General features: G+C 52.0%; 1 protein-coding gene across 1 annotated transcript in view; it reads right to left on the reverse strand.

The window, feature by feature from the left end:
* MBP (myelin basic protein) overlaps positions 1-20,365 on the reverse strand; it is an 80,147-nt gene continuing 59,782 nt past the window's right edge. Inside the window, exons 5-9 of the mRNA XM_079785203.1 lie at positions 10,502-10,609; positions 8,626-8,661; positions 8,206-8,238; positions 4,614-4,733; positions 1-467 (exon numbers count right to left, since the gene is read on the reverse strand). Of these exons, the coding sequence (XP_079641329.1) occupies positions 423-467; positions 4,614-4,733; positions 8,206-8,238; positions 8,626-8,661; positions 10,502-10,609 (342 nt within the window). The 3' untranslated portion in view covers positions 1-422. The remainder of the gene's footprint in view (positions 468-4,613; positions 4,734-8,205; positions 8,239-8,625; positions 8,662-10,501; positions 10,610-20,365) is intronic.

Below are 20,365 nucleotides of genomic sequence, written 5' to 3' on the forward strand. Positions count from 1 at the left end.
GGAGGAAGCGTGGCCACAGTCCCACCCCCCGCACGTGTCCGGTGTCCCAGCAGTGCCGCCCAGCAGTGCCCGAAGCCGGGGGTGGGTCAGCGTGCGAAGCAAGTCCAAGGACGGAGGGTCAGTGGGACGAGGCCGGGCTCCGGGGCGCCGCCCGGCGTGTCGCTGCGGAATGAGACTCCAGGACACTTTGTCTTCAGACACGGAGGAGGAACAGTTGAACTGGTTTGTGTTTGTGTTGTCCATGCAGCTGTGGGCCAGAAACTGCCAGTAGGATGCGGTGTGCCCGACCCGACGGTGCGCACAGGCCAAGGCATTAGCGAGAAGTCGTGTCTAGAACAAGGGGTGGGCTGGACGGGACAGTGTTAAATCCTAGGGCGGGATTATTAAGAAGCCAGGACAGGATTCGCGAACAGGAGTCAGGCTCAGCGTCTAGCCATGGGCGATCCAGAGCGGCTGTCTCTTCCCCCCTGAGAAGAGGAAGCACAGCGTTAGGTGAGCGCTGGGGCCGCGGCCCTGCTCCCCTCTCCTGGAAACCACTGGGGGCTCTCATCACCGGGTCTGTGGCTAGAAATGAAGCCGCATAAAGGCGTCTTCGCTCCATCCCTCACCACTCCCTGAACAAGCGCTGAATTTCCAGGGCTTCAGATGAATCACTGGAATTCAGTTTCCAGGATGCTCTTGGCTAGAAATTCAGTTCCAGGTGAAAAAGCTCAGTGTCTTCATTAGTATGCTCGGAGTGAGCACCTCACTGGTTTTGGCTAGAAATTCCCAGGGTAATGGAGGGAAGTTGTCTGTAAACAGGGACAGGGACGGGGACAATCTCACTCCTGGAGTGACACACCAGTTGCTGAACCTCACAGAGTGGGGGGGCGGGGGGGGGGGGGGAGGCGGCGGGGGGGGGGGGGGGGCAGTGAAGGGAAACCCAAGGAGGAAAAGACCAACATTTGAATGCAAAATTAGCGTGTTTCTCCCATGTCCATCTCAATGACATGGAGGCAAAAGGGCCAGGCAGGCAAAAGGGTCATGTCCATGTCCATGCTTGTCTGCCCCTCATCTGCCTCGCCCAGACAGACTAACCTACAGGCGGGCTGTCAGCAAACTTTGACTTAATGGGGCTTAAAACCAGGAATGGACATGTTTTCTGTACAATTAAAAAATTTTTTTTGACGTTGGCCTTCACTGAGACGGAGACAGCTGTGCAGGGCCCGCAGCGTGGAGGTGGCTCGGGTGTGGGGGCCCACTCTCTGAGAAGACAATGCAGTTGGTCACTCATGTCACTGAGATGGACATGGGAGAAACTTGCTAATTTTGCATTCCAATTTTGGTCTCTTCCTCCTTGGGTTTCCCCTTTTCCTTAAGTTTCAACTGAAAAATCAATTTCTCAAAACAAAGACTTTTTAGAGTGAGCCCCAGGAAGCAAGATATACATGGAATATGCTGTTTCCCAGACAGTGAGCACTGACCTGATGCGGTCTAGTCTAATTCTGTGTTCCCCACGTGTGGCCCGCAGGCGGGCCTCGGGGAGTGTCTGGAGCAGCGCCCAGGTGGCCGGCCTCAGGGCTGCAGCCTTCCTGTGGGAGCCGTGAACCTCGTCCTCAGGGCCCTCAGAGCTGCCCTCGGGGAAGTCTGAAGAGCCTCGCCTTTTTCTGAATTTCCAAGAGGTTAACCCCAGGGCGCCTGTAGAGTGTGATTCATTCCCGACCATAGCAGAACCACTACTTATACAACAAAGCACACGTGTGCTGGAATGGGTTTGGTTCCAACATCCTTTGCGAGGAAGCTTAAGTGAGGTTCCATTTACCCTCTGGATGGCTCCTGTTCAGATGAAGGCTGGTGGGCGTCCTGGTTTTATGTTCTGTTCGTGTACCTATGATTTATTGAGTACCTACCATGAGCCAAATCCGTTTCATCTGTTCTCTTATGAACGAGAAAGCCCAGCCCAGAGGTAGCTTTCACATCCCCATGTTATGTGGGAGCTGCAGCTCAGAGTGGGGGGCTCACTTCCCAGAGTCACTCAGCCCGTAAGGGGAGCTCTGGCCCTCCGCCTCCTATTTCCCTCTGTCCTGTTTGTACCACTTTCACCCCTCTGCCTAAGGCACTGGTCTGCTTCGGGGGAGGTCAGACTGATTGGTATTTTAGGGCAGGGACAGAACAGAGGCCGCGGCGAAGTCACCGCTCTCCACTCTTACACCTCACGGTTGTTGGGACTCGCTCTGGGCAGGAACAGGTGCCCGCTCAGGTGTGTGGGAATGAGAAACTCCTGCACATTTCGGGGTGGCTCCAAGTGGTTGGGATAGATGTAGTGTTCTCTGCCCGGTTTCCAACCATCAGCCCCAGATAGCCGAATCCGGGCCCTTCCTCCCACTCTTTCCTCTCACCACTGATTTTCTATGGTGAACGAGGAGGAGGGAGAAAAGACAGGGGACACGCTGCTACCTTAAATACTGTCAAATCCTACCATTTCCACTCATCTGCCTTGAGGCCTCTCATCTCTGGGGGATTTTTAAAATCTGTTTTAACTGCTCCATGTTGAACATTCAGCCCCCATGTGGTCAGGGTAGCACAGCGCTTATTTTTTATGTAGTAAAATTGAATTAAAACCATATTAATTGAAATTTGTTTTAATTTGATAAATGGAAGCTTCCCTTGAACTGTATAGAAATTTTAGAATTTCTAAACCACTGCCGATAAGAAGAAGTTTAGGGAAACGTGGGCCCTCATTAAGGAACAAATGGGCTCCATACCCAATAACTGTGGGAGGTATAAATGGGTGTTTCCTCCACAGAGTCCCTGCTCAGTGTGCCTTTCCCTCACCGGTTGGCCATCCCTCATAAGTGATTCATAGACACTAAGCTGGTTAGCACAGTAACTAGTTCCCCAGAACAGGGCAACCTGCACTTCTGGGACAAGAAGGAGATTGTTACAACTGCAAAAGCTGGGTTCCTCCCCGGGAGCCTCAGGCTCAGGGAGTCGTGGGGCAGCCCAGAAAGGGTCCCGGCACCGCAGGCCATCCCATCGGTGTGACCTCCGGCGGCTCTGGGCCACAGGGGGAACATGGCTGTGCTGAGTGCAGGGCTGGGTTTGGACCCAACACTCTGGTAGGTCCAATCTGCCCGTCTCTGCCACATTTCAGAATTGAGGTGACTGGGTCATGACAGCCTCCATCTGGGGTGGAATTCACTTCCTTCCTCGTAGTTACTTCGAGGAGTGGATCTGCCTACATTTTCCCTGACATCAAAGCAGTTAGCAGCTCGGCTACTCACCACTCAGTTCATGTTTTTAAGGCTTCCTCTGAACAGCTGTGACTTTCCTAAAAGGCAGCGCCTGCTCTGTCCACACCACCTGTGCGCCCAGCACCACCAGGTCTGGAGGCATGGGCTCCGCACGGGTCTCCCGACCCCGGACACACCACACGCATGACTCATACTGAGTTAAAGGGCAGATGGGCAAATCAAAGGGCATTTGGATTACAGACCAAGTTATTCCACAAAAGTGCAAACTCTTGATGTTTTAACGAACCAGTTAAAAGGTCAGAGACCTCCCCCAATGGGGATTTGGGCTGCAGAGCCCTGTGCTCTGTTGGCAGAGATGAGCCTGACCCGGTGTCACCTGGAGCTCACAGGGAGCAGGGTCCTGCCCTTCGGCTGTCACCTGCTCACCCGGCCTTCTCTGGCCACACTCCCGGAACGGTAACCACCTTGGACACAGAGGCACACGCCACCCTCATCACCCTCAGCCCCTTCCTGCCGGTAGTCACAAAAAATGGACACGTATTTTGTCCATTTTCTGTGAGCACCTTTAAGTCGGTCCCTTCCCAAGGCCCTTGTATGACCGGCCTCCAGGCGGAGCCTGTCCGCAGGGATGCTTCTCAGGGCCCAGCATCGTGACCTTCCCCAGCACGAGGGGTTCAGCGCCAGGGACCCTCTGTGATCTCCACAGGCCATGAAGGCGTCTGGGAAGGAGCGAGGCCTCGGCCCCTCTGACACCGAGAGTGGGTCCAGGTTAAGGCCTAGACGGGGGAAATGACCCCTCGAGACCTGCACCGCAGCCTTTGCTGCCCAGATGGACATCCTGAGAGCTCGGGTGTCTGAGCACGGTTGTCGCTATGATTAGCAATGATATCAGCTGCCATCCCTGCGAGTGACCTGCAGGCACCTGTGACCACATTGTTCTCATCACCTCTTACTGTCACAGCGCTTTCCCCACATGCCCCCGTTCACAGAGCAGGAAACCGAGGCTCCGAGGTCGCAGGCCATGGGCTCTTGGGCAACAAATATGGGCCTGGGTCTGTGGGACTCCAGTGTCATAACCAACGGGACATACGGGCTGTGGTTTCCGGGGTCTCTCACCTGGTCCAACCATCCCCACCCCATCCTGCTCATTTCCTGGGAGGCGAAGATGCTGCGGCCTCAGGCGCCCCCTGGCTTCCAGGTGGGTCAGCACCCACAGACTCCCCCAGCTCAGCTGTGGCCTGTGACCCATCTAGTCCTCAAGCCCTAGGGGCCTGGCCTTGCCGGTTCACTGCTCACTGGGACGCCTGAGGAAAGGAGTGAGGAGGCTGGACGGCCGCCGCACCCGCCCAGTGTGTCCCGGGACAAGGGTGGCTGCGTTACCAGTTTGAAGAATTTGGAAAGCGTGCTCTGGGTGTCCTGGCCCTTCAGTCCCTTGTGAGCAGATTTGTAGTCGGCAGCTCTGCTCCCGTAGCCAAATCCAGGCTTCTGCCCCTCGGCTCCCTGCAAGAGAGGAGCACAGCTCTGGTCAGAGCCAGGCCCAGAGGCCCTGCCGAGCGGCCTCGGTGACCCGAGGGCGCAGTGCCCCCCACTCGCGTGTCTCAGCGCCGGCCTGGCCTGGGCCAGGGCTCTGTTATGAGATGCTCGAATGCTTTCATTTGAAAGATGGAGGCCTTTTCTACACCAGCGGCCTCCCTGCTTCTCGCTGCCTGGTCCTCAAGAGAAGGCCAGCAGATGTCACAGGACAAGGTGGAGAACCTTTGCCCACACGGGGCTGGAGGTAGGGGACCCAGAGTGGCCGTTCCTCAGAGGGGCCTGGAGGAGGCCGACGCTGAGTCTGGGGATGTGTCTGGGTTGTTTGCAAGGACCGTGCTCACATTCATTCCGTCTCCTAAAGATCTCAGGCAGGCGGCTTGGGATGAGGTGAGATCCCCGGCCCACACCTTTCTAATGTGTGAGGACGAGACTCTTGCTCTCTGGCCCAAATGAGCCTCTCCCGCCGTGCCAGGAACCATGGCACAGAGTCCTGAGGGTGAGCGTGCAGACCTGGGCCCCGGGCCCCTGCACTGGTGCCATGGAGGGAAGGGGCAGGTCTGGGCAGGTGAGCCACGTGCCTACGACGTGCACCAGGGCTCAGCCCGGCAGCCTGGATGGCCTCTGCTCCCCTGCTCCCTAGCTGTGTGACCTAGGGCAAGTGTGGGAACCTCTCTGAGCTTCAGCTTCCTCCTCTATAAAATGCGGATGAGAACAGCCGCTTCCTCGCCGGTTGCTGTGAGGATCCGTGAGTTAATGGATGCCCTGCTCTGGGAACAAAGCTCTGAACTTGCCGTCCTCATGTGGGGAGAGCTTCCATCTCTGCCTCCACCCGCCGCCCAGCAGCCCGCCCTCCCTCCAGGGGCCGGAGACAATTTCCTCTGTGGGCTGAAGCCATGGCAAATGATAGTAGAAATATAAGAAAGTCTGTGCCCAGTCTTTTCTCAAATGCATCAGTTTCCCTGGGATGTCCCACATGAGAAAGAAACGGGACAAACTGCGGTGTGGACACACGCATGTGAGCATTCGGAGTGAGGTGTCCCAGACATAGGGACGATGCTCACAGAAGGCGACCCCAGCTGCCCACATCCCAGGGTAAGTCTCTACTCCAGGGACAGGGTCTGAGGTTTCCCTTTGTTTGGCCAACAAGAAATAGGAGGCCGCCTATGTTTCTCTCCAAAGAATTCTAGGAAACAAAATGGAACCATCTCTTGATCGAGACCCCCAAATCCTTTCCCTCAGCCTACAGTCCCTAACAATCTCATAAGTGTTTGAGGGCTGGGGGCCTCGGGAACCACCTCACCCACCCAGTTATGTAAGAGGTGCTGGAGCTGAGCTCTGAAGGCTCAGGTTCCCCCAGGTCATCTCTGTCACTCGACTGGGCAGGACTGAGCCACCTGTCCAGGGTCCCACAACACAAGCTGCGTCTGCACTGTCCTTCTCACTCAGCCGCGGCCGGAGAACGGACACTGGACACCGGGTCTGAGGTCTCTGCTTTCATGTGAAGATCTGTTTCAAGGTCATCGAGTGGAGCAAGGACAGGGGAGTGAGGCAGAGAGGTCTGAGCCGCCTGCTAGAGAAATGCTAGCGCTGCCCTTGAGACCCGGAGGCGTCCACAGACACGCTCTCCAGGACGGCACCCAGAGGGGCGGGTGACAGCGAGGGGCAGCTGCGCCACAGACAGAGAGCCGCACTTCCCCACCCGGACGCAAACTCAGCCTGTCTTGCTCTCCTGTTTTTCTCCAAAAATAAAGAGCTTCTGAGAACTAAATCCAAGGATTGGTTTTCGGATTAATAATGTACTTGACTTTTCCTCCTTTCAGATTCATGGTCATTTGTAGCTTTGAACGACCTAGCATTTATCAGAAAGCACACAGAGTGGTTTAGCAGGGCTGAGAACTCCCCCGAGGAAGGCAGTCTGAGCTGTTGGAAACAGGCAGGCAACGGAAGGCAGGGGAGGAGTCTGCTTGGGGGAAAAGAGAAACTTAACACACATTAACAGGACGAGACATGAAGGGAGGGAGGAGTGCAAAGGCCTTTCTGGTTAACGGCAGGTGGGTCGAGGTGGCCTGGGGATGCTGCTGGGAAGAAGGGCTGGGACCCAGCCGCCAACACGTGCAGGGGGACTTTGCGTAAAGCCCGGAGTCGGCGCCTGCAAAGCTAAGAGGCAGAGCACGCGGTTACCAACACAAGGTTTCTGGGTCAAAAGTGGGTTTCATTCTTCAGTCTCATCTCTATCTCCTCCTGGCACAGAAAGTCAACAATTAATTGTTGGCGAGTGCTAGCCCAGGGCCATTTATTTCTACATTATTGTTACCTGTTTGCAAAGTCATTGGGTCGGGAGAAGTATCAAGTATATTTATGTAAAATTGCAGCAAATACATCAGTTCATAATTCAATGTCATAATGTGTTGGAGGAAATCGGGGGCTTTATGAAATCTTTTCTCTACCTTATCTCTGCAGGTGTCTCCCCTCCCTCCAGTCCTCTCTCCCTTTCTCTTTTGCCTTCCCTTTTAAAAATTTTTTAATCTTCTCTCATTCATTTGTATGATGCCTATTAATTGAGCATCTTGTATATGTGGCCTGTACTAGAGATTAAGGATATTGTGTTCCCAAGACACACCCAATCCCTGGCCTAGAGGTTATTCTGAAAATCGTAATTTTTATAAAGAAAGAGCAATACTTAATATTTACCAGTAACAAAAGACTATACATTGGGTTAGAATATTTTAAGTTGGTTCAGATGCCAAATTTCACTAATATCTAAAAAGTGAACAAATTGCCTCTTTAAGGTCTTCATTAAAAATTTTTTCTGTGTTCAAGAGTCTAAAATTCCTGAGAAGTTTTTCCTGGATGGCTTGATATCAAAGCTGTAGTTATTACTAACACACACACAAAACCCAATGTTTTGGGTGAGTTAGGTCATTATAACTCTGCATGTCCCCTACTGGGGATCAAGCCCACAACCTAGGCATGTGCCCTTGACCAGAATCAAACATGGGACCCTTCAGTCCGCAGGCTGATGCTCTATCCACTGAGCCAAAACAGCTAGGGCCATTTTTCCTCATTGAAAAGTCACCATCTGGGGGTAGGCTGGCCATGTAGATGGTGCGTTAGCCGCAGGCCCACACTGCAGTGGTGCTTCCTTGTGGGAGCCCCACGGGACTTGTGGGGGCCTGTGGGAGGAGGGTTGTTGGCCCTGGGGTGCCTGTCACCGGTGGGAGGAAGCAGGGATATGATCTGTGCAGAAGGGGGATTGGCTGCTGCAACAGCTGCTCATTTCCCTTCAAGGAGAATGCATCCCGGGTCCTGGGGACAAGCTGGGCTGCGAGGAAAGGAAGGGGGAGTGACCGTTAGGCAACTGAAACTGAGCAGAACAGACTCCCAGTGGCTGCGAGGACCGGGAGAGGAGAAGCCGCACGGACATGCGATTGTCACCTACCCAGCTGAATCTGCTGAGGGACTTTCCTCGCCCCTGGATGAGGAAAGAAAGAAATAATGACATTGTGATCAGTGCAGGAAAAAGTCCTTTTAATAGAGAAGAAACACAATCACAGCAGCCTATGCTGAGACTGTGCACGTGTCCCGGCCAAGGGGGTGGCAGTGGCCTCCTGGAGCTTCCAGGGAGGGTTTAGGATAAGGGTTCGGAGGGAAAGTGATCGGGGATTGATTAGCACTGTCTGCATGGTTGTCGGAGGAGCAGACGTCATGCATCTCAGCCTGTCTACTTGGGACCCACTTGGCAAAACTATGAGATCAAGTCAGGTAGCCATGAGCCCAACTCTCTCTTTGGTACATTTAGGGATTTCAGGGAAGGTCTGTAAGTAAAGTGATGACTAATGAAGATATTCAGAGGTCTTACCTTTCCTTGTGACGGAGGAGGTGTGCGAGGCGTCACCTGCAAAGACACAGGGATGGTGAGCGGCGGTGGGGTCCCTCCTGCAGAGCGGCCCTGACCCTGTTTGTGAGACTCCTGTGTTGTTGGGAGTAGCCCATGTCTGCTGACAGTGTCCACGACCCATTAGGTGAGGGCCATCCCTCTGCCCGGCTCCCCGTTTCTGTCCTAGCCGAGTGAGAAGTACCGCGGATCTGAGAGTGTGAAAATATCCAGAGCTATTCAGATCTTCCAGGAGTCCCTGAAGGCATCTGAGAGAACTGAAAACGGACCAACAGGCTCTAAACCAGCAAACGGACTCGCCTTGGCATGTGTTCCTGTGCATACTCCGGGCACAGAGACTGTGAACGTCACCGCCACCCCTTTCTGGGGTGGGAAGTAAGTATCCCCTGATATGCAGGGGTTCTGAAGGAACGCCACCTGGTCTGTGACTTCGAAAACTCATCAACATGGAAAGTATCATTTAAAAATGTTAGCCGTACAGAAAGTTTACAATTAGAAGACTGCGGCTTTGTTTTTGTTTCTAAGACTTTTTTTTTTTTTTTTTTTAGCAGTTTTTAAGTTTCAAGAAAAAATGCACAGAAATTACAGAGTTCCCATGGGCCCTCTCTGGTTTCCCTATTACCATCTTGCCTGAGTGGGTTCCTTAGTTCTCCCTGTGAACCAATACTGTACCGATTATTAACAAGTTCATCGTTTACGTGGGTTTCACTGTGTCGTACATGCTAAGGAATGTGATAAAGGTATGAAGTGTGTCCACCATCACATCACATCACACAGAGTAGTTTCACTGCCCTGAAAATGCTCTGTGCTCCACTCGTTCATTCCTCCCTCCAACCCCTGGCAACCACTCATCTTTTCACTGTCTCCATAGTTTTGCAGAACCTGTGTTTTTTTAACGAAGCCCTCACAGTAAGCTAGTTTCAAAAGGAGTGAGCTCTTTGGTAAAATAAAAGTTCAGTGAATAGCAGATGCCACTGGGACCTTGGTGCCAGGTGCTAAGGCTGAGCTCCACCCCGAGGAGGATGGAAGTTTCATCTGGAGAAATGCTCATGCCCCTTGTGGATTAGAGCTGAGTCATGTGGGATATACTCACACCCTTAAGGATTATAGCTGAGTCATTTAGGATGCACGCATACCCTAAATGGCTGAAAGCTGAGTCATCTAGGATATACTTATACCAGATGAAGATATACTTATACCCTCTAAGGATTAGAGCTGACTCATCTGGGATACACCCACACCCCTAATGCATTAGAACAAGTCATCTGGGATATACTCACATTCCTAATGGATTAGAGATGAGTCATTTAACATATACTCATATCCCTAATGGATTAGAGCTGAGCCATCTGGGATATACTCACATCCCTAATGGATTAGAGCTGAGTCATCTGGGATATACTCATACCCCTAATGGATTAGAGCTGAGTCATCTGGGATATACTCACATCCCTAATGGATTAGAGCTGAGTCATCTGGGATATACTCATACCCCTAATGGATTAGAGCTGAGTCATCTGGGATATACTCACATCCTTAATGGATTAGAGCTGAGTCATCTGGGATATACTCACATCCCTAATGGATTAGAGCTGAGTCATCTGGGATATACTCATATCCCCTAATGGATTAGAGCTGAGTCATCTGGGATATACTCATATCCCCTAATGGATTAGAGCTGAGTCATCTGGGATATACTCACACCCCTAATGGATTAGAGCTGAGCCATCTGGGATATATCCACACCCCTAATGGGTTAGGAGCTGAGTCATCTGGGATACACCCACAGCCCTGTGGTCAGTGCTCCCCTCAGCTCTACTCACAGTGGAAGAGCACTCACAAGGTTTTTGAAGAAGTGGACTACGCGGTTCTCATCTTGGGGCCGGCCGTGCTGTGACTTCTGGGGCAGGGAGCCGTAGTGGGTGGTTCTGGCTGCGTGGTGTGCATCCTGAAAGACAGAGCACAGTGACCTCAGGGCAGGCCGCACCCTCTGTTCCATCCCTCCGACTCCTGGCTGCATCAGGATCACTGGAATCAGGACTTCGTGCTGGGAAGCTGCTGAAGCCGCCCAGCCATGCCTGTGGTGGGGAGGGGACTCGCGCAGGACCTCTGCTGTGAGACTCCCTGAGCTGGGAGCTCTTCCCACCACGGAGTCCACGTCTGGGCCCCCAAAGTCAGCTAAGCACGGGCAAGGGGCCATGAAGGCCATTGAAGGGTGATGCCATCTAAGACGGGCCAGGTAGCCAAAGCTCAAACGGAAAACATCATTTCCTCAAGCTCCTGGTTTGGACAAATGCTCAGGAATTACACACAAAATCACGGCAGCAGCAAAGACATGCCCGGTCAGTGGCTTTGGGGTCGCATCACGTGGACCAGCCTGTTTCTCAAAATCAGTGACTCAGGCCACAGCGGCACTGAGTCCGCCCAATTTGGGAAGACAGTCTGTGGGCCCGCACTCCGGCATCCTTCACCTGTGTGCGCCTCCCCAGCGGTGGGTCTCCCGCATGACACCCTGGGGTCTGAGACCCCGCTGTCTCCCAGACTCCCCCCTGCTCGGCTTCCTGCTCACTCAGCTCTCAGCTCGCAGACTCCCAGGTTTTCTTCACCACAGTCCTTGCACTCACCCCTCTCCCATCAGCAGGACACCTCTGCAAGGTGGCTCTGCCCTCTCCCTCCTTCCTCTGATCAACCACATGCAGCCTCTTTTTCCTGGTCTGCAGAGCCCTCCGAGCCCAAGGCTCTGGGAGTGTCTGGTTTTCTCTGCTTTCTGTCTTAGCTCTGAGGGGACTGGCCACCTCGCTGGCCTCTGAACAAGGGGTCCGTGCGCAGGCCCAGCCTCCTGTGCGATGCTGGCTCGCTCGGCTCCCCCGTGACTGTCTGGTCCCTGCCACACGATTCAACTGCAAAGTTGCTCCTTGCCCCGTCCTCCTGGAGCCCAGGCTTCACACTGATGGCCTTGCATCGTCCCTGTCGCCCTTCCCAGCCATTCTCCCCGCGGTGGTCAGAAGAGGTTCGGAAACAGCCCCTTCCTCATGTCCAGTGGCCCACCAGTGCTGGCCCACGGAGAGCACTTCTGAACAGGAGCCCCTCTGCCCACAGCGCCCCCTCTTTGCTGGGCATCTGCCCCTCCCTGGACTGTGCCCCTCAGCTACAAAACTAGGCCATGTGTCCATGGGCACAGCCTCTGCGCAGGGCTTCCTGCAGCCTGCAGTCCCCTCCTGGGCCTCTGTCGCAGCCCCTCTTCAAGGTGGGCTTTCTCCATCTCAGCAGCCTGCTCGGTTCTGGGATCTGTCAGCTCACCCATCCCCACCCTCAGACTGGAGCACTGGCCACGTGACGGGCTGGGCTCCTCTCCCCACCCACCCCAGGCTTCGTACTTCCTGCTCCTAGGACCCACAGGGCGCCGAGTTATGCTGTGGGCACAAGAGTGTGGGCAGAAGAAGATGCTAGGGTGTTTGAACACAATGTTGTCTGCAGCAGGCGAAACAGCCAGTCCTTCTTATTCTTATTCTCCTGATGTTGCAAGAACCTAAGTAATCTGGTCCCCTCAAGTTATCTTGCCTCTACCCAGTGCCTTTCTGAACTCACTGACTAGTCCGAATAATTATGCCAATAAAAGAATGGGTGCAAACTTAAGAATAAAAAAACAAAACCAAAAAAACACCCAAAACAAAATAAAACAAAACCCAGACAAGCCAGGAAACTGTTTAAATTGCTTACTTTAAGACAAACATTTTTAAATGTCTAATTTGCCTGGTGAAGTTAATTATTAGATACCATCCTAATGGCTTGCAATAATTAAAAGAGCTTAAAATTTAGTACAACTTACTTGTCACTCGTATATGTACCATTTTCTGCACACTGTGTACCACATTTTGAGTTATAGAAGCATCATCTAGCTTTAATTTAGTTTAGTGATTAAACTAAATAATATCTTAAACTTTGCATACAGGTTTTTTTAAAGAAATGAGATGTTCAGTCGTACCATGCAGGTCTCATATCATTAAATTATATTTGTGCGGTGAGATAGTGAATGAAGTGTTATGTAGATAATAATATTGTTCACATGTGAATTGTGCATGCCTGCTTTGAATGCTAAAAGAAAAACTCTATATTTTTGTGATTTTTATAATGAATATATTGGTCACCAATGGGAAAAGTAACTTCAATCTTCTAAGGACACATGAAGTTGGTAGGTTGCATTATACCTCTCGGAGCTATAAAATCAGGGGTCGTTCATGTTCATGGGAACGGCCGGCGATGGGTCTCTATGGTGCTCAGCACAGAACTAGCTGTGCAACGAGCATTAATCGCCTGTTGAATGTGCACCGTTCAGATCACTGTTAATCCAGAGTCTAACGTACAAGAGATCATAGGCAAACAGAACGGAGTTCATGGAATTACATGATTCTTTTGCTGTCAATGGAAGAGTTTCTGAACTAGACTCAGATGGTCTTCTGGGCTATAAATGGTCAGTTGCACAGATAATGTGATGTAGTCACATAGTTGTGATTGTATCATCATATTATAGTTGTAATGGCCTGTTACGTAAAGAACATTTCGTCAATCATATTTCCATATGCTAACAGTAAAAACAAAAACAAAAACACTACCATATATAATAACATCAAAGAAGCAAAATATTAGGTATAACTCTAACAAAACATGTAAAGAATATTTATGCTAAAATACAGAAAATGCTAGTGGAAGAAATCAATGATGACCTCAATAAATGGAGAGACATACTGTTGTCAAGGATTGACACAATGAAGATGTCAGTTCTCCCCAAGTTGATCTACAGATTTAATGCATTTCCAATCAAAATCCCAGCAAGGTTTTGTTTAGACATCTACAAACTGATTCTAAAACCATAAGGAAATGCAGGAAAAAGCACTACCAAAACATTACCATACAACTGTAAAAAAGAAGAGTAAAGTTAGAGAAATTCCACCACTTGATTTTAAGATTTCCTGTGTTTATAGTCATCAAGCAGGTGGTGTTGGAAGAGGAACAGACATACAGATCATGGAACACACTAGGGTCTAGAAATAGACCCACACGCATATGATCAGTCGATTTTTGACAAAGGCACAAAGTCAATTCAACATAGAATAGTCTTAGTCTTTTCAACAAATGGTATTGGAACAAATGGACATCCATATTTTTAAAAATTGACCTCAACCCAAAGTCACACCTCATACAAAAATTAACTCAAAATAGATCACTGAGCTCTATCTACAATGTAAAACCATAAAACTTTAGAAGAAAACAATAGGAGAAAATCTTCGTGACCTGGGTGTAGGCATCAAGTTCTTAGACCTGACACCAAAAACACGACTCATAAAAGAAAAAAATTGGTACATAGGACTTGATCAAAATTTAAATGTCTGTTTTGCAAGACACTATTAAGAAAATGAATAGAAAAGCTACAGGACAAGATAAAATATTTATAAATAACATATATGACAAATGACTTAACACCAAAATATGCGAAGAACAATCAAAACTCCGTGGTAAAAAACACAACCCAGTTATAAAATGGACAAAACACTTAATCAATGAAGGTGGGCAGAAAGCAAATAAGCACATGGAAAGATGCTCATCATTATTCATTAGGAAGATGAACATCAAAACCACGAAGAGATGCCACTGCACACCTATTAGAAAGGCTAAAATACAAAATATCGACAAATAAAATCTAAAAGTTTATAGAGGAAACACTGCCACCTATGTTCTTGTTTACTTGTTAGACCTGGTTCTTGTGCCGCATAGAGGACTGTGTAGGCACCTGGGATCGTGGTCACAGCATGCATACATGTGGCCCTGCTGTGTCACTTTTCTTTCTTTCTTTCTTTTTTAATACTCACCCGAGGATATTTTTCCATTGATTTGAGAGAGAGAGAGAGAGAGAGAGAGAGAGATTGATGTGAGAGAAACACATTGATTGGTTGCCTCCTGCATGTGCCCTGAACAGGGCCTGGGCTGGTGAGAAGCCTGCAACTGAGGTACGTGCCCTTGAACAGATTCAAACCCTGGACCCTTTGGTCCACAGACCGACGCTCTATCCACTGAGCCAAACCGGCTAGCCCGTCTCTTAGACTCTTCTTACTCAATAGTAAATTCCCATTAATATGGCTTTTCATGATGATTAATGAAACAAGGACTCCTTGATGGCAGATAAATTAACATGATGCTGGAAAGTTTTAAATACCCTGAGAGGCAGGCCAGGGGGTAAAGGACAATCGTTTTATTTCTTTTTAAGGCAAATTGCTTTTTCCATTAGCCTGTTTCATTGCACTGTTTTTGAAAAATCCCTCCTTTTCCCTGCACTTGTGATAACGTCCTTCACCAGCAGGGGGAGCCCGCCTACTGGGTCTGGATGGCTTGCTCCTCTCTCCACATATGAGGAAGGAATTTTAACTGTTTTCCAAGGTGCTGCCAAGCAGAGTTCTTCACTTGGAAGTAATGACAGGAGATTCGTTTCGCCTGGCACATCTGAGATCAATGACCATCAGATTGGCAGAGATTCGCTCCTTTGACTAGAGGGCTGCTTTATGAAGACAGAGCAAGGTATTTGCACCACCACCAGCATTGGTTTTGGCCAGAGACAAATTGATGGAGTCATTTCCTGTGAGAAGAAAATGCCGGATCTTGGGAAAAAAAAAGATCAATATTTGCTGTGCCTGTGGGTGTGTGTTGAGGGGAATAGTTCTAGCTCTTTTTCTGTTTCTTGTCTGAGAGTGGAATTTAAGCTGAATCCCCATCAGAATGTCAAGGAATGAGTTGCATGGAGTCACGGGGGTCTGGGCACGTCCCCTCTGTGTGCTCAGGGCTCAGGGTCTGGGCTTGGGTCCCCTCACTGCCTCAGCGTCCACGTGCTGTCCTCTCTCCTGGGTGGGTGTATTGGGAGGGTGCAGACGAGGAGCCGAGACCATAACAACAAATCATCAGACACATGAGCAAAAACAAAGGCCACTGGGCTGTCAGTACTCACATCACAGACTGCACGCCGGGTGTGGGTGTGGACAACCATCTTTCTGGTCTTTTAAAACCCAAAGTCCAAATCCTGTCTACACTCTGCCCCTGAGAATAAAGCGTGTCCCCAGTGATATGCTGAGTCAGTATAGTATTCAATGTCGTTGCGTGTGCTCCAGCCTCCTTCAGGTCACAGGTGCCAACGGAAAGGGCATCTGTTCCTCGACTCTTAGTGAATTCTATGTGCCTGTTTGGGGGAAATTGGCCCTTCAAGTAGGATGTGGGCCTACTCCAGAGGGTGGTGCTGTCCGTTTCATGTCTCCTGCCAGATGGGGCGGGGCTGAGCTCTGGTGGACACCTCTGCCCTTTCATACATCTGACCCGAGCATTGTCACTGCAGTCACCAAGGTAGCTGTCCCTCACACCAGCTCTGTCCACCTCATGATGTTGCTGGCTGTGGGTCGGTCAGCAGGTGCCCAGCGTGTCCCATCAGTGCCTAGCCCTGTGACAGGGACCTGAGCCCGGGGGCCACCTGCAGGTCACCCTACACTGTGATGAGGTCACCAGCGCCATTTCAGAATCACACACTAATCCGTCTCAAATGGTCCCCATAGTAACTTCCAGTGGCTGACAGTGGTGACAGTTTTCTTCCGGGCACTTTCTTAATCAAATTCCAGCAATGCGCATTTCTTACCGTGTCCCCAAAGGACGCAGCGTTAAAAAGGAATAAGCCCGACCGGTGTGGCTCGGTGGTTGAGCATGGACCCATGAGCCAAGAGGTCACTGGTTTGATTCCTGGTCAGAGCACATGCCCAGTTTGTGGGCTTGATCCCCAGTAGGAGGCATGCAAGAGGCAGCCGATGGATGATGTTTCTCATTGAAGTTTCTATATATCTATCTCTCTCTCTAAAACCCAATAAAAACATTTTTTTTTTAAAAGGAGTAAGAGGTGTTTCTACTCGCTTTCAAGCATGGGGTGTGTGTGTTCCTATGTCACCCTCCTGCCCCTATGTTGAGGGGCGGGGGTTGAGTGATGTGCTCACCAGGTGTCCTCACATTCCATCCAGGGCTCGGTCCGTCCCGTTGTTCTGCCAGGAGGGTCTAGTGGGTTCCATGTGCGGCGACAGGCTGGGGCTCCTGGCCTAAAACTCACAGCAGGTAGGGAAACTCACTGGGTGGACACATGGCAGAAGGCAAAGCTAACGGAGAAGAATGGACTTTTTAAAAACTTGGATTCATTTTGCTTATCTTTTTTTGGAGTTTGTGACTTTAGGTTAAGTTTGAAGGTCAGATGAGCTAGAAAGTGCTCGTAGGGTAGAGAAAGTGAGTATTTGATGGAGTTGGTTAGACGCCTCAGTTAAAGTCTGGAGAACTGGGAAGGTGTGACGGTGCTTGTCCCTGGAAGATGAGTTCCCCCTTGTTTCATAAACACTGATAGTTCAGTACAACAAAGGCCGTCGAGTTCAAGGGGCCAGCTTTTTCCATTTGGTTCTAATTTTAAAAGATGCATTTCTATGTCATCAAAACCAGGGGCCGGTCAGCTCCCACTTTGAATGGAAAATACTCCTTGACACAAAAAGATGATATCATTGTCATCGTTCTATTTTGTTCACGTGATTAAAACCACCAGTCTCCATCCTCCAGCACAGGTCTGACACTTGCTCCTTGGTCCACATGTGGGACGTGGCGGAGTTCGCAGACGTCCACACAGTGGCACCAAGGACACTGGTCCTTCCCTGAGGTGGTTTCACCAGTGGCCCGGGGAGTGAGGGAGGACAGGGATTTGCAATTTGTTTCCCCCCCGATTTTGCATCACTCTCAAGGCACGCAGACCCCGACAGTGAAGCGGTTGGTTGGTTAACCTGTTGGGAACCACAGACTGTAACGGTGCCGGCCTTCTTCTGGACCACGGTGAGCGGGCGGCCCACCCAGAGGCAGACTCAGAATCAACAATATGATTTTTATGAAAGTGCTAATAAATCCCATATGTTTTTCACATTCTATTCTTGATGTCGAAGAAATGCAGCTCACGGTGAGACGGGTGGACTTTGTGCCCTGTTCTCCTGCGCAAATCTTTGGCCTCTGAAGTCCTTCAGTGGCTCGGAGTCTGGTGGAAGCGATGCCTCCGCTGAAGGACCAGTGGGCTGATCTGCTTCCTGCTTCCTGCAGAACGCCTCCACCTGGCTGCCCACCGTTTCCCGGACAAGGCAGGTGAGAGGGGAACCCTGCCTCTGTGCCTCTTTGAAGCTCCCGACAGGAAAGGGTCGTGACATCTTTACGTCCCCACGTCACGCGCCCAGGTGCAGGCTAGACGCCAATGAAATAAATACTCTCGAACAGAGCTGGGTTTCGAGGGTCACCAGTTTGGGAATGAGGTGACACGGTCTGCAGGCTGAGCTAGGACATCTCCCTTCAGAGTCGGTCAGACGGGCACAGCACTGACCTCCAGGTTTCACCCCACGACGCCCTGACATTCCGAGAAGGGGCCGGACGCCGAGGCTCTCCCGCTCCCATTGTTTATCTACATTTTTCTGAGGGAGCGCTTGCACCATTTCTGGTCAAACAGCTGCTGAGCCGTCTCAGGAGAGCTCGGATTGGTTTTGGTGTTTGTTTTTTGGCACGGTGGGCGTCTTGGGGTTTGCAATGTGGAGAACGCTTTCCCGTCTGAGTGACACGTGCAGTTTGCCTGGCTCTCGCCCTTTGCAAGCTTAGAAACGTGCTTGCTGCTGAGTGACTGACTCGAGTGAGTTGAATCACAGCCGTGGCCTTTCATTACTTCGGAGGAAGCCGTGCTGGATTAAAGCCGCGCGGGCTCTTCTCTGTTGCTGGGGAAATCACAGGCGAGCCTTGGATTTAGATGGAAATGTTAGGTACCTGCTGGCTGCTCAGATAACACATTTCTTCTCGGATACCGGCACATGAGGATGTGGGCAGTGTGCCGCTTGCTGGGGGTGGCAGGGGGACCGTCCTTTGCCCCGGGGGTAGAGGGACCAGTTTCCCAGTTGGAGAGTCTGGAGTGCTAGCGCATTGTGAGGCGCGGGCAGCGGGCAGCGACCTGCTGGGTGAGACGCGTGAGGGCGGGGGGCATCTGCCGTCCTCTGGGACGCTTCACCTGAATGGAGGACGTGAGGCTCTCAAACCAGAGCCCTCCGGCACAGTGACTGAGGGGAGGGTGTCACCTGGGCACAGAGAGCCGGGAGGGAGTCGGTGTCGCAGCCCCGGCTTCTGGCTTCCGCACGAGGGAGGCCCTTGCGGTGACTGCGCTTTTCTGACCTGGGATTTGATCCTAAAGGAGAGGCGCTTTGGAGCTGGTCCCCCAGTCTCACCTCCTGGCAGGCGGAGGGGATGGAGGCGGAGGGGATGGAGGCGAAGGCACGGACGGGGAGAGGCCAGAAGTCGCTCACAGTGGGTGAGAAAATCATAGAAATTGTTGTGCCTTTTTCCTTAGGCGGCTCTGCCGTCTCCTCCATCCGCAGCCTGTTGCACGGCCGGCCAGGAGGCTCTTACGCCCGTGTTGCCCGATGGGGTCTCCATCTAGGGCTCCGTGACTACGGCAATGCCCGGAGCGGCCACACGGGTCACCTTCCCCGCAGGAAAGGCTCGTGGCCACCTTTCCTCCACTTGGCCCGGGGCTCCTCTGGGCATGGACATTCTGGGGCTTCCCGCCCTCTCCTCCCCGAACGGCGGGAGCCGAACTGGATGTTGGCCGTAACCTCCCTGATCTTCCCTTTGCTTTTAGCACCCGCTCTGGTGAGACCTCCTTGTGCCTGAGTGTGAGAAAGCTCCCTCCAGCACAGACCCCAGGCTGACTGCACCGGGTCCTTACCCAGCACAGGCACCAGGACCTGCTCTTGGCTCAGACCGAGCTGTCTCCGCGCACAGCGTGGGGTGGGGAGTGTCCTGGGAAGGAGCTGCCAAGCAGCCTCTGAAGGTCCTGCCATGGTTTCACCATGAGGCAGGAGGCTCCGAGGAGACACGAGGGCCTGAGTGGGGCCATCAGACCTGGGACATGAGGTTCGGATTCCCACCGCTTTCCTCAAGGCGACAGGCCTGAGTCCTTAACCCCACTGGGCCTGCTGGCGGCTGTGGAGTCAGAAGCGGGAGTGTCTTGGGGAGGACTCAGTGGCCACAGGGCCCTGCCGGGGCAGGTGGGAGGGGCAGGCGGGGACCTGAGGTGGCTGGGCCACAGGTCAGAGCAGACACTCTAGGCCCTGGAGCCCGTGGCTGATGGAGGGGAGAGCGGGGGCTTCTCCTCGCTGCTCTCGGTCCACTGCCAGGGGCCGGGGAGGCCGGACCTGCGGGGCGAATGTGGGCTGAGCTCCTTCCTCCGTCCCAGGCACGCGGCCTGCATCCACCCCCAGCGGGTGTCTGAGGGGTGCTGGGGCCACCTGTGATGGTCCCACTGCAGGTGGAGGCGCAGGGCTGTGCGGATGGGGCACTGGGGCGAGAAGGATCCACTGTTCGCCATGGAGGGGCCGTCCCTGTCGTAGGTTTTCCTCCTCCTTTCTCCCGTGGGTTTCTTGCTTTCCCAGCGTACTTTTGACTCCTCAAATGTTATTTCCTTCCTTCACTTGAGCGCCTCCCAGCATGCTTTTGACTCCTCAAATGTTATTTCCTTCCTTCACTTGAGCGCCTCCTCCCACCCCCACAGTCACGCCACAGCCCCGGGAGCCCGGCTCAGAACCCGGGCGCGACGCGGGGCTCCTGCACCTGAGCTGCTTCGCTCTGT

Source organism: Cnephaeus nilssonii, assembly GCF_951640355.1.
Source record: "Cnephaeus nilssonii genome assembly, chromosome: 11".
In the NCBI taxonomy this organism is placed as follows: Eukaryota; Metazoa; Chordata; class Mammalia; order Chiroptera; family Vespertilionidae; genus Cnephaeus; species Cnephaeus nilssonii.